Below are 14534 nucleotides of genomic sequence, written 5' to 3'. Positions count from 1 at the left end.
GCTGTGTATCTGTGCTGTTCTGTCGTCTGTGCATGTACTGTGGGGATAAGGTATTTTTACTTGATTTTGAGCCTGCTGCTTTACCAAGTTGCTGGTCCCTAGCTAAGGCATTGCATATGGTATTGAAGCTAAATTTTAGAGGAACAAAAAAATTCTGAAACACTGACCAGTGAGTGAAGATAATAGACACAAACTTGCTGGCTCTTCCTCTTTGTTATCTTGACTTTAACAGCAGGAGTTGTGTGGCAAGAACAGTTGAGTATCATAGGATCATTTTGGTTGGAAAAGACCTTTAAGATTATCAAGTCCAACCATTAACTCAACATTCACAAGTCCACCACTAAACCAGGTTCCCATGTGCCACTACTACATGTCTTTTAAATAACTCCAAGGATGATGACCCAGCCACTTCCCTGAGCAACCTGTTCTGATGCTTGACAACCCTCTTGGTGAAGGAATTTCTTCTAATATCCGGTCTAAATCTCCCTAGTGCAACTTGAGGCTGTTTTCTTTTGTCCTATAAAGTTGTTTGCCAGTGGGAGGAAGCATGGGAGGAGTGTACCAGTGCAATTTGACACACAAGGTTTAGTATTTCTTGCATTACTTGAAGAATTAGATCTGCAGCTTCTTGGAGGACAATAATTTAGGATGTACTGTAAGAATGCACAAAGACAAAGCTTGTCAGGAAACAAGAGCAGGAGAAGCTGTTTCTCCAAACTAGGTCAAGATGAAAACTCTGGATGTAAGACTACAGAATGAGAGACTTCCTGAAACATCTAGTGAGGGTTATGAACTTGGGAGTTAGCAGGCAGATGAGGGTTAGGCACTAAAGGACACTGAGGAGAGAAGGGTGAGAAACAGAGTTTTCCTTAGAACACCATTCTGACATCTTTGTGCAGTCTCCTTGCTTAACAGAAGAATCTGGAGACTGATAAAAATGTGTGTTGTAGACATAGATAGAACGTTTGACTTTTTCTGCTTGCTATCTGTTTCTGGATTAACAGCTGGATTAACACAGAGAGTCAAATCTGCATATGCAGCATCTATGAAGATAATCTCCCCGATACTTCTGTATTATTAACTGAAGTTCTAACCTGACGTGTACCAGAGAGACCAGACATGATTTTTTGGTGAAGTTGTCTACAACAAGTAAAAAGTTATAGTTTGCATGTAGTTTGATTCTTACTCTTTTCTTCTCCCCAACAGAATCTAAGGCACTGGCCATCACCTCCAAGGCTCCTCCAGCAAAAGATGGTGCCCCTCGGCGATCATTGAACTTGGAGGACTACAAAAAGAGACGGGGGCTTATTTGAGCATGCCCACTCTGCTGCTTCTGATCCTGCATGCTCCATGATGATGTCCTACTTTTTCTTCCTCCCTTTTCAGTTCTCCCTTCTGGGTTGGAGCAGCAATGGAGCTGGGAAGAGACTCTTTAAAACTGCCAGTCATCTGTAACATAAACCATTCAACTATTTACTGTATAGACCTCCCTTCTTGCCCTTTCCTCTGCTCCCCTCACAAATGTGGATCTGTGCTATTTGGGGTTTTCCCATTTCTTTTAGTTTGAGTTTTGTTTTTATTTTGTTGATGCAGCTCGTTGGTCCACTCTGTGTTCAGTATTAGCCTGAGGTCTGGATTTCCATAGGAATCTCTTGGCAGTTGCAGAATCAGCACTTGGTGATCTCCCCTTACATACCACCACAGGCACAGTGAATAAACATTGGCGCAAGACCTTTGTGGCTGGAAGGTCATCTGCACTTTCTCCCTCTTCTTCCTCCTTCATCCTAGCTTTGGAGAAGGGAATCTTCAAAAACTGGCCTAGGTTCAAAGTGTAAATTTTTTTGGGAGGGTTGTGTGACTTTTTTTCAGGTGTTTTTTATCATTTTTAAGCTGCAGTACTATTTGTATCCGTCTGTCACAGTTCTTTACGGCTGTTTTGAATTTCTACCAGCTGTACTTGAGCATCTGAAATTGCAAGAAAGAAACTCATTAAATGTGATTCTTCTTACTAAAATGGCTTGGCTGATATAGCTATTTAACTTCATGTTCCCTTTTTTAATTACACTTAACTGATGAGAAAGAGGTACACAGCTCTTAATGTGGGACTTGTCATCTGTAGCACATGTAGACTCTACAGCTGTAACTGGTGAAGTAGCTTGTTATGGGGTGGGAGCTCATTTGGTTGGGCTTTAATTTCTTCTCCAAGCTTTCAGTATTACATATTTGTTATCAGGTCTTCACTGGACTCCAGTTCACTTTGTTTCTTGCTCTCTGAACCATTTTAATGGGGCTTCTGTCAATAAACAATTTTTTTTTTTTTAAATCACATTCTATGGAAGTGGAAGGACATAATAGAAAGGTCAGTGGGTAATATGAGAGGTAGGTGATGGACATTTTTCATATATAAACTAGTACAAGTGGAGTGCAACATGAGCACAAGAATTGTATGGCTTTATGGAATATTTGACTGGACACAAATTGACGGCTAAATTATCACTCAGGTGTAAAAAAGAAAAAAAAATCAAATGTAAATATAAGTGACATTTAACAAAGAACTTTTCCAAACAAGATACAACTGAATATATGAAACTAAGAACTAAATTAAAAGAATTAGAAGTCTAAAAGGTTAGAGGCCCTCGTTCAGGTAAGCATGCAAGCACATGTGTGTTCCTACTCAGGCCAGTACATATATAACAATGTAAGCGCTGAACTGGATAGGAATGTTTTTCTGAGGGACTCTAAAGAGGGAAAATGCAATGCTCTTCTTGTGTCAGAGCATTACTGTTTTTCTGAAATCATACACTGGTTGTATTTTAACCTGTGTTTGATACTTTCTTGCTGGATTCTTAATGAAACTTTAATCTAGTTCTTATTTAACTTTCTCTTCCTTTTTTTAACAGTGGCTTTAAAGAAACATCATGTAATTGTGCAGATTGATTCTACAAACTGTGTATAAAAAGAATATCAACGTATAAAGCCTACCATGTAAACAAATAAATAGAAATGTTGCCATTCTTATTTACTGAATAGTCCATAGTTCTAGGATATGTGGATTATTCTGTAAATATGTAATCATAGATTACTTTATTTGATGGCCTATTTTAGCAGCTTCTCTGGAATTACAGTAGGCTCACATATACATACTTAAAATTTTTTAAGATTGGATTTATGAGATCTACCATAATAACTTCGTAGGAAACATTATGATTCACTGTGTAGATATCCATTTAATATGATTTGTTTTTTTCAACAGCTGAAGTGATTTGTGATTAAAAAAAAACCTTAAACTTACTTTGCAATAGACAGTTTTAAAAATAATCACACTCTAATGGTTTGCAGAAATAATTGCCAAATCAAACAGTTCAGGAACTGATTTTTTCCACAGAAATGTCTCAGAGCTCTGAGATGCAGTGACAAATACAACCAAAGTGTGAATGAGACCCATACAGTGTTGCAAGTAACTTAGTAGAGAAAACTGAAACACAGCAGATGCAGTGAGTTTAGGATGCCAATCTGAATGATGGACTATGTCCTAGTTATCTGCAATTATGAAGCTGCCACTTAACCTCTCAAAGTCTCTGGGTTTTGCTAAAATACTGTTTTTCAGAGAAGACAACCATCAGTAAATTATGCAAACCTCTTATATTGAGAATAATACATGAAGAAAGTACTCTTGAATAGTTACATAATTGTATGAAAGCTGTAATCTTTTTTCCTTTAAGTGCATGTAAAGGTGAGTGACTACACCTCCCACTTGTTAGAGAGGGAGCGATTTGTTTACTTTGTTTCGTTGGTGTCCTAGCATAGTTCATCACAATTGTACAGACTTATATAAATAAACTTGGTTTGTTGGTTTAATAAGGTTGATTGTTTATCCCTTGATCTGAGGTGCTAAGGGTTTCCTGTTTGGATTTTGTTTTTTTCAGAAACTCACACTTCATTTATCAGTCTGGACTATTATATTTAATACTAATATTGTGAAATAATTAATGAAAAGTAAACCCTCTTTCTTTGCAAGAGCAGCTGTTGATTCCTGGATCACTCTCTAACATCTGGAGTTGGTCCTTATCACTAGACTCAAATGGAGCCTCTTGGAAGGTCAGTTTGCTTGCACCTCTGCTGCACCTCACTTAAAACACAGACTTTGCTTGTCTTGTAGAAATCCAGACTTCTTTTGTAATAAAAACGCTAAAGCATATCGCTGAACTACTGAGTAAGAAGCGACTGAGTAAGGTGAAGCAAGACTTCTCAGGAGTGCTCGGTGTGGGGATAAGACACAACAACACATAATTTGAAACAGGGTAAGTTCTTCCAAGATGTAATATTTTTAAAAAGTACCCTTAGGACAGTTAAAGAGTGCACTAGGTTGCCTGAGAGATTTTTCTGTCTATTTTGGAGGTTTTCAAGAGAATGCTAGATTAAGGCAGAAGTATCATGATCCAATCTTGTAGTTTGCCCAGTTTTGAGAAGGAGCGTGGATTGGTGATCACCCTGAGCTCCTTTCTGACCTGAATTAACATATGATTCTATAAGTAATTTCATACCTTCTCCAGTTTTGTCTGTCTTCCCTGCAAGTACTGCCCCATCCCCCTTTCGATGTGCAGAGTAATTCAGCACCCGGAATTTGTCTCACAGACATGGTGGCTTAGGATGAGCAGTGCAGGATTTCCCAACACACACACTCTTTCTGAGACTCCTTGGTTGTGGACACCAATAGGGTTCCTGCTAGGGCTGACTGTGAAACAAAATTGTCCCTAGAGATTAACCACTGAGCAGACTGGAAGACTTAGCCTGGAAGTTTGAGTCAGGAACTGTAACTGAGATTTGCTTGGCAAAGTGTTCCTTTGCAGTACTTGTGAGTTGTAAAGTAGGTACTTGAGCTACTGATACATATGCAGTTTACAATAGCTTAGTCTTTTAGAGGGAGTTGCTTAAGGAGCCAAACAAATAGAAGCTTTTTTTAAAATCTGGAGCTCACTGGTTTTACCTTACCACCATCAACACTTGTTTCAGATTTTAGATCACCTCTCACACTCAGTAGCTGAAGGAATGGGATTTAGTTCTTTCTTTGGGCTGTGGGGGTTTTTTGTGCAGTTTGTTTTTTGGTAGGTTTTTCTGACTTCGTGGTTGGTTGATGGGGTTGGTTTGGTTGGTTTTTTTGTTTTGTTTTGTTTTATTTGTTTGTTTGTTGGTTTGGTTTGGTTGTTTAAGGCTTCAAGTTATCCTTTCCAGCAGTCTGATTTTGAGATGCAAAGTAACAGTAGAAGGGTGAAAATAACCCCTAAAAATGAGAGAAATGGAGAAATGTCTTACAAGTTTATTACTGCAACTTCTGTATAAAAGTACACAACTTACATTATTATTATTTTCCTATAGTAATTACATATAGACTAATAGACTAATTGGGTTGAGATCTCCATATGCTAACAATAAATTGTGTGTATGTTATGCTTCCTCTTTGCCCATAAACAAAACCTTCAGAAGATGCAACTTCAGGAGGAGCTAATAGCAACCTTTCAGTGAATGTGGAGAGGTTTAAGGAAAGTGGTCTGCTTTTTCAGCTGTGTGTCAGATAACAGTATCATTTGAAATGAGAGGTTTTGATTAAAGGTGATGGAAACTTTATGAGGACAGCAAACAGGCTGCCCAAAGAGCTTATTTTTGGAGGTTTTTCAGCTGGATAAAGCTGGAGCAATGTAACCTTGGATCTGATCATGCTGGGTGTATGAAACTAATCTTGGGGACCTCCTGAGGTCCCTTTCAATCTAAATTATACTATGACTCTATTTACGGTAAATTCTAAGTGAAGCCTGAGTTTACTTTGCTGTAGCTTGTCTGTTCCATAGTGAAGATGCTTTAAGAAAAATGACAGGAATTGCCCAGCTTGCCAAACAGGACTTGCCTGTTTGCCAATGATTGATTTCTTTAAGGTCTGGCCCCTCTAAATACACCGTGCACATAAGTTTCTCAAGTTCCATCTTTTAATTAAATGCAAAATGTAAAGTGCAGTTGTTACTGTAGCCCACTGCTGGTGTGGGCAACAACTCTAATTGGGAAAATGCTGGAATTTAGCAACTATTCCTAAACTCTGCATGTTGCATTCCAGTAGTCTGTGGACTGGTAAGTGTATTTTCTGTAAAGCAAATAATTTGCCTGAGTGTGATTAAGTTGCATAGAACGTATTTTGGGTAGAATGTACTTTGCACTCTGTCTTCAGTACTGGAACTGAAGAGTACTTATTTGACATGAGAAAGGATTGTTTTATTTGAAATGAAAAGGGATTGTTTTCTTTAGTGCTGAACTCAGTGTCAAAGCGTGAGCTGGACACTTTGAGACTCAGTACCCTTAAGCAGTATGAAGCAAGGAAACGTGTTAAGCGTGATAGTTATGGAGGGGTGTTCTTTGTGGGATTTTTTTTCTTTTCTTCATATCAAGCTTTAGAAAAAGATTTAATTTCTTTGTGTGTTTGTGACACCAGCTGATGTCTAATTGCTGAAAGCTAGCTGCATACTCTGTGCTCCACTAAAACTCTTCAGATGCCATTTTGAGCTTCTGTCTTTCAACATATTTGTATTCCCCTGGCAACAGAAGAAACACTGAGCGCTGAAGAGAGTAGGAAAAGAGCGGTCATAGCCTGAAAACACTAGGAGCCTCTGGTCCATGAGGAGGAATTCTGTGCAAACTTAGACACAATATGTTGCTTTCTGTTGGCTAGCCTACCACTTCTGTCAAATGTGGCACCAGCTTATCACCAGGAGTGAAACACATTGTTTTCACTCACATTACAGAAAACCATCACGCGGGAAGTAATTTTCTAGAATTATTTTAAGAAACATTAAAGTTTCAAAATTGATCCATTGGGTAATTATGGTTACTCATACAAATGCTTGCAAGCAACATCCCTGACTTAATTGAATCTGCATAAGTGATTGTGGATTCTGCACAAGTTTGTTTGGTTTTAGTAAATACACACAATTTTTCTATATGAGAGCTATGGTTTTTGAGTACTATGCTGGAGAAATTAGAGCAGGTCAGTACAAAAAACCCATGATCACAAAAAAAGAGAAAGGGAAGAAAGCCATTGATGAAAAAACTTGCTGGAAGTCTCAGGTTCATGTCCTAAATCTCACATTAGCATTCAAGTAAAAGCTTTATATTTCGTCAGGCAGGTTTTTTTGTTATTAAACCTCTGTCAGCTTGTTCTGCAGAAAATACAAGGGTGGATAGGGTAATAAATTACACTGCAGATGAGTAACTTTGTCAACTTGTTAAAGACCATGTTAAACAAGATTCATAAATACGGCTTAATGCCAAGTGAGCATTGGAATGGAAGCAAAGAATACAGGTTATTTTTTGGCATAAGTATATATGTAAGATGACCAAAAGACATCAAGTCTTTGGGGAAATTGAATTTATGATTCAGTGGCTTGAAGGAGGGGGAAGTAGAGTAGAACATAAGAGGCTGGGAGTGATCTACCTTTGTAAATGGCTTATGCAAGGTCACAGTGCCTTGTTTCACTGTGCCTGCCTAGGAAAGCAATCTTCACTTTCACATCTTCACTTTAGGGCAGGGAAAGGGATATTTCAACAACTGTAAAATGTGCCCTTAAATCAAACAGATAAAATTTTATCTGAAACTCAGAATGATTTGGACTTTGGTCTTTATTGAAAGACCATTCCTAAATACAGTAATTTCACGATTATAAGCCGCACCATTTTGACTAAAATTTTGGTCTGAACCCAAAGTGCGGCTTATATATGGACAAAGAACAAAAAGTTGCTGTTTTAGTTTGGAGGACAGGTGTCTGCTGAGAAAGGCAGGAACTTCTCTTTGAAATGGAGAATGTAAACCCCCTCCCTCCAAATTATTATAATTAACTCCTCTTACCCTTTTGCTTCACACACATCTCCTCCCTGTGGAGACTGAGAAACATCACCCCAGCAGGGCAGGGGAAGCATGAAATCACTCCCACATCTCTCTTCTCTTTCTTTCACAGGACCTACAAGACACTGTGAAGCTTGAAAATTAATGTCAACCACACAAAAATCCCTGGCTTAAAATTTTGCAGGCATTTAAATTTTGCAGTATTAAAATTTTGCAGGGAGCATTATCTGATGAAGGTTGGCAATAGAGGAGGGGACCAAACTGGAGCCAGGTACCATCAGAATCTTCCTGGTGGCTAGAAGTTTTGGCCCTGCCTGTCATTTCAGGTGCTATTTCCCTTTCTCCTTGCTTTATGCTGTCCATCAGCATTGTCTGACAGCATGATGTGGTTCATTAAAAAAGGGAGGGATCAGGTGCAAGATTAATTTTCCAAAAGATCTTCCAAACAACCGTGTGTAGAGGCACAGAACAGCTTTCTGAAACAGAGTTAATACAGTAATTTCACGAATACAAGCCGCAGCAATTTGACAAAAATTTTGGTGGAAACCCGGAAGTGCGGCTAATAGTCGGGGGCGGCTAATATGTGAATAATTTTCTGACATTTACAACCCCAGACGTGCCAGCCAGGGTGCCGAGCCAAGCACCTGCCAGTAAAAGCCGGCATTCCGCGATTGTTACAGTGTTGCTGTGTTGCCCTGACTCCCTGCAGGCAGCACGGGGGGCGGGGAGAGAGGCGGGAGAGCTCTCTTCTTCCCTCCTCTGCCGCAGCCCAGGGGAGGGGGGGGGGGGGGGGGCGCCGCCATTGCCACGGCCCGGGGAGCCGACGGGGGCCCTGCGCCACCATTGTCGCGGCCTGGGGAGGGAGGGGGAAGTGCGCGCCACCATTGCCGCGGCTCGGGGAGCCGACGGGAGCTCCGCGCAGCCATTGCCGCGGCTCGGGGAGGAGGCGGGGTGCTTTGTCCCCGCCCGCCGCCGGCGCCACGGGTGCAGGAAAGCTCCGTCCCCGCCCGCCGCCGCTGCCGTAGGAGCAGGGGAAGCTCCGTCCCTGCCTGCCACCGCGGGGCAGCGCCGACCCGGGGTGACCGAGCCCAGTGGCAGCGGCGGCCGGCCCCGAGCGGCAGCACCGGGCTGGGCCACCTGGCCCCGTCAGCGGCCCCTAGCGGGCCGAGCCTGCACAGCCTTAGCTCAGCCAGTAAACCCCGCCCTCCCGCGGTTCTGTTGCTAATTGCACGCGGGTCCTCGCTGCGAACGACAGAGCAGCTTATATTCGGGTGCGGCTTATTTATGGACAAAAACCGAAATATTTGCCAACACCCAGAGATGTGGCTTATACTCAGTGCGGCTTGTATTCGTGAATTTACTGTAATTCCAGTTGTTAATAATACTCCACTCACAGCTGATGCTGTTCCCAGCACCCACAGCCAAGCTGTGCAGATCCCACTTGTTTGCAGGCAGGTTGGGAAGGAGAGAGAAGTGGTTCTGAATAATATTTCATTTCATGTGACATTTGGCATTTAAGAATGTTATGGCATTGTTTTAAAACACTTCATGATTTCTAAGCAATCCTGCCAGAGATTGCATGTATGAAAATGTGCTTATTTGTTTCTATAGGTTGACTTTGCACATGTGATCTCCTCAGCTTTTCAGAGCACTTTTTTTGAGCATTGGGACACACCACAGACTTCCCCAAATTAATTGTGCAAAGTGCACAATGTTTTGAAAACCAGTTCCTAAATAGATACTCGGTATTGAGCAAGAAAGGTAAGTGATTGGGAAAGCACATGAGTTGCTATTTACAGCAGCTGAATTTCAAAAAGTTTTAGCAAGTTACAAGCCCTCTTGAAAACAAGCAGGAAATATTCCACAATATTCCTTCAATTCAATTGTCATTATTAAGTTGGGTTTTTTTAATGACACAGCTTTTAGCAGCTCAGACCACCTGAAGTGGACCTCCTGCTCACTACCCTGGCCAGCAGGGCTGCAGAAACATGGCATAAAGGATGATCAGGGCTCAGGGAGCTTCAGGGATGTGCTTCAAATGGCTTTTTTATTACTCTGCTCATCATCTTCAGAGCTCTGGGCACTGTGTCAGGCTCTCAGCAAGTGTGGAACGGTGGGAAAAAAAAACAAACAAGGACAAGAAAGAGGGAAGATTGTGTCTGTAATTGCTCACCTGTAATTATCTGCCACTGTGCATTCTGTTCCTGCTTCTCAGTGGCATAGAACCAGGAGAGTATTTAATTGCAACATGGCTCTGTCCATGGCATTATCTGCAAGCAGAGCAGATCAGCTCAGCCTTGTGGGGCTGAGGGAGAGATGAACTGCTCTGATGGAGATCAGGAGGGGCAGCAGGACACAGCTGCTGGATCAGGAGGCAAAATACATATCACAGGGCACCAGTCTGGGATTAAACAAGTGCTCTTCTCTCTTTTTTCTACTGATCACTTGGTGGTGGCAAAGTCCCACATCCCAGCTAGCATCCCAACATGTTCTGCACTGTGAGGCTGATTTTCCAAAGCATCCACAGCTGGCTGGGGGTACAGGGAGCTGCAGGAACCTGGATTTGGGATTGGATTTCCTGGCTGTGCCTCGCTATCCTGTCCTGTGCATGGGCATTGCACAGTGGCGCTGCAATTCAGTCCTGGGGTTGCACAGGCGGCAGCAGCTGCGTGGAGAGGAGAGGAACAGAGCTGTGCTCTTGGGAGTTGTGTGAGGAGGAGTGAGGCTGAAGAATGCACTGAAATCAAGTCATGACTTGCAGCAAGAGAGGCTCTGTAGCAGTGAGATGTACCTGGCCACAACTCTGTGGATGCACATGATGGGGGATGATGTGAATTTGAGCTGCTCAAATTCAGAAGCGGAGGGAAAATTATCCAGACTTGACCTGCAGTGTGACCTGAGCACAGGGAGAGATGCTGAAGCTGTCCCCTCCTCAGTCCCTGCTCCTGTCCCCTGGCTGGAGCCCAGCTCAGGCCCATTCCCAGGTGCAGGCTGCCCCTGGCACAGGCTGTGGGTGAGTGCAGTGCGAGCCTGCAGATCTGGCTCTGTGCTGTGGGCACTCACCTGGGTACCAAGGAATTTCAGAGCTCTCTGGCAGCACTTTTGTGCCACAAAGTGAGGAGCGGGGTTTCAAACCAGTGCTCTCTGCTCTCAGCTGTCCTCTTCCCTGCAGGAAAAGGAGTTTTTATACAGCCTGGCTGGATCTGTGCTCACGAGCTGATCTGACCAGTGAGGAGGATAAAATCAACACTCTTTGGTGTGTTAGCCAGAACATCCAAGTCACCACACAGCTCTGCAGCTGCCTCATCTCCTGCTCCCACTCCCACAGCCTTGATGCTGGTGCCCTGAAACACTGCCACCAGCATTAGACATAACAGCAGGCTTAATTAGAGCCTGGCAGCCTGCCAGCATCCAAGAGGCAGAGCTGAGCTGGCTGCACCGCTTTCAAAGGGGTATTGAAAACCCAAAAACAATACACTGGGAAATAGCAGAGCAAGCTTCGTCGCCCTGATGTTGCTGTGGGTCAAGCACCTGTTTTGCCTCAGGTTCATCCCCTGGGAAGAAGAGTTGAGCAGGGGCTCTGTGGTCCCTGACCCCACTCCCAGGATGCTCCCAGGGGTGCCCAGTGTGGTGTTGAGTCACATCTCCACCCTGCTCTGCTGGAGAGGGAGATGGAAAAGTGGGATTCCCCCCCCCACCATCCCTGCAGGCTGCGGTGGAGCTCAGGAATTTATTCCCTCCTGTGACAAAATGAGATGACACAATGTATTTCCATGGTTATCGCAGCAGCACATCAAGGCTCCTGGGGCAATGGATTGCCAGACAGCCTGGGGGTTTCAGTGATTTCTTTTTTTTTTTAGTGATGCTGTTTTAACTCAGAGAGTGTGAGGCTCCCAATGAATCACATCACAGTCAATTAGAAGTTTCCTGTCAGTCGTGACTTCTTGGATATTATTCCCAGTAGTGTAAATGCCATGCTTGGAGCCAAAATTTAGCTCAGCCAGAGAGAAACCCTCGCTTGTGTAAATGAGGAGAGGGCCCCCCCCAGACCCCTCTGAACCTCCTCAGGACCCCCACAGAGCTCCCCTGAACCCCGTCAGAGTCCCCCCAGGACCCCCTCAGGACCCCCCCAGGTCCCTCTGAGCCTCCCAGACCCCCTCAGGACCCCCCAGACCCTCCCTGAACCCCCTCAGGACATCTCCAGACCCCCTCAGGACCCTCTAAACCCCCCCAGGACCCCCCAGAACCTTTAGCAATCTCGGTCGTGCATGTGAAGAGACATCAAACAGGAATACAATTTCGGATTAGAAGAAACAATTCGGCAGATTAAGAAACAAAAAATGCAGCACTACTAACGGTAAGTACCCCAGAACTCGGAGAAGGCGGGACTCAGGGATATCCCCCTTGTCCCTCCCAAAAAGAGATTGAAGGGAAAAAAAAAAAAAAAAAAAAGATAGGAAGTACATTAGAAGAAGGTAAGTAGAAATTACTAGATGGGAGGGAATTAATTTCTAAGGATTGCACCAGAAAAATTCTAGAGACTACATTTGCAAACACATTGGGGATCACAGGCTCTGGCAGAACAATTTCTGAAATTCTTCGGGTGTAAGGGGATTTATGAATTAGCTAAACAGGAAGTACAGGGGTGCCTGATATGCTAAAAGGTTCACAAAGCCAGGACACGACAGGTAATTTGGGGTAGTTGCCCTATAGCCTATCGTCTATTTGAAAGAATCCAAGTGGATTTCACTGAGTTACCAAAGGTTGGGAGGTATAAATTCTTGCTGGTACTAGTAGACTAGCTCAACTATCAAAATTAATGATATAAACAAAAATGTCCTGGCCAAAATATCTCCCCTTAGCATTATCAAATATTGGGACGATGCCTTACTCTGAGACAGGGCTATCTCCTTTTAAAATGTTACACGAGATGCCTTATGACCATGGGATGCCAGTGAGACATCCAAAAATAGAAGATGGACAAATACAACCCTGCTTGATAACAATAAATAAAAATTTACAAAAATTGCGAAAACAAGAAATTGTCACACAAAATGCTCCTTTGGGGTTCGCCATACACAAAATACAGCCGGGAGATCGGGTCTTCATTAAAACCTGGAAAGAGGTTTCTCTCTCTCCTCACTGGGAAAGTCCTTTTCTTGTCCTTTTAACCACAGACACAGCAGTCCGGACAGCAGAAAAAAGGCTGGACACACGCCTCCAGAGTGAAAACCAGAAACACCCAAGTGCAAAGTGGCTTCCTCCCGTCAAGATAAAATTGCCCCAAACAAGCCGATGATCAACCTAGATCAGATAAGGTGAATAGCTTCTGGATGCAGATGTTTTCCTTTTGTTCGTTTCAAGTGCCAAATCTGTTGTGAAGTTTAGGTTACACATTGTGTACGGGAGATCTGACCTAAAGGGCTCTGTACTAAGTGTTTTGAAAAGAGCTGTCTTTGACTGACGGAATTCTAGTACTTGCCGCTGAATTGAATATTGCTGAATTAGATTCTGTAGAGTGGGTTCTCTTATATCAACACGGGGTTAGTGGGAAACTAAATTGCAGGGCTGAAATTTTAAGAGTAGAGTGCCAGAGAACAAATAAAGTACCTTGTTGGACGGACACGATAAAATTATCGAGGTGGGATGTCTCTAAGAGACGATATGCAGCTCGGACTCTGCGTTGGTCCCCTAAAGAATACCTCTGCTGCCAAGAAAAGGTTTCCCTCGCCGCTAGCAGCAAACTAGTGGGCGTAGGCAGAGGCAGAGAGGTATGCATTAACCGATTAACCCATACCCAAGGAATTCTACGAGCTCTGCGGCACAAAGCCGTAACAATGAGTGTGGGGAATCCCCACTAATTAGCACCCGACTCGCTCTGTCCTGGCCAACTGCACCCGTAAAGAAAAGGAGGAGACTGAACATTTAACGGCACTCAGTATGTGAGGTGTAAATGGGGAAAGAAAATGATATGCTATGATCTCAAGGCAAGACATGACAAAGGGCAGTCAGAGACATTTGCTCACAATATCCAGAAGAGAAATGCCAATCGCTCGGTGTGGGTAGGGGGAAAACAAAAGTCGGTATATGTAGCTTATTTTCAGGTGAATGAGTTATGTTATGACAATACCCGATTAAATATGTGTGTCATAGAAGGAAAAATGTATTGGGCAAAAATCTTAAGTTTGAGAATGGATTAATCTCGGACGGTAAACCAATCATCATCGACCTACTTGAAGAAAATGACAAACGGGTTTGTGCCCAATTCAATAACACTTTTTGTTTCTCCAGAAACAAGGAAGGCATGGATCCTGAAAGCGAAATAGAACAAATAGCCTTAGAACAGAAAGTTGTGTTGAAATTGATTATAGAAAAACTATAAGGGATTTTGCTACAGAAATAAAAAGGGTGGCACATGTCCCAATTCAAAAGTGAAATTCCATTCTCCAGGCATCTTGGTGAGAACAGTTATTCTCGGGAGCATAGTGGAAAAAATTGTATTCTTTATCCTGTGCTCAGTAGCTGGAGTCATCTTCCTACCATGCTTGATACCTTGTTTCATCAAATTAATACACTCAGTGGCGCAGGGCATGCAAATAGCTGCTATGCCCATGGACCCAGAATTTAAATCTGGAAGAGATGCTTTTGG

At 43.0% G+C, this 14534-nt stretch overlaps 1 protein-coding gene across 1 annotated transcript in view; it reads left to right on the top strand.

Moving 5' to 3' along the window:
* Positions 1 to 3858, top strand: part of RTF1 (RTF1 homolog, Paf1/RNA polymerase II complex component) — a 29006-nt gene extending 25148 nt beyond the window's left edge. Inside the window, exon 18 of the mRNA XM_033063257.1 lies at positions 1207 to 3858. Within this exon, the coding sequence (XP_032919148.1) occupies positions 1207 to 1313 (107 nt within the window). The 3' untranslated portion in view covers positions 1314 to 3858. The remainder of the gene's footprint in view (positions 1 to 1206) is intronic.
* Positions 3859 to 14534: the final 10676 nt, after the last annotated feature.

The sequence above is a fragment of the Catharus ustulatus genome, chromosome 6 (genome assembly GCF_009819885.2).
Source record: "Catharus ustulatus isolate bCatUst1 chromosome 6, bCatUst1.pri.v2, whole genome shotgun sequence".
In the NCBI taxonomy this organism is placed as follows: domain Eukaryota; kingdom Metazoa; phylum Chordata; class Aves; order Passeriformes; family Turdidae; genus Catharus; species Catharus ustulatus.
Note: the sequence above shows the minus strand (reverse complement) of the source record. Positions and strands in the feature narration are given on the sequence as shown.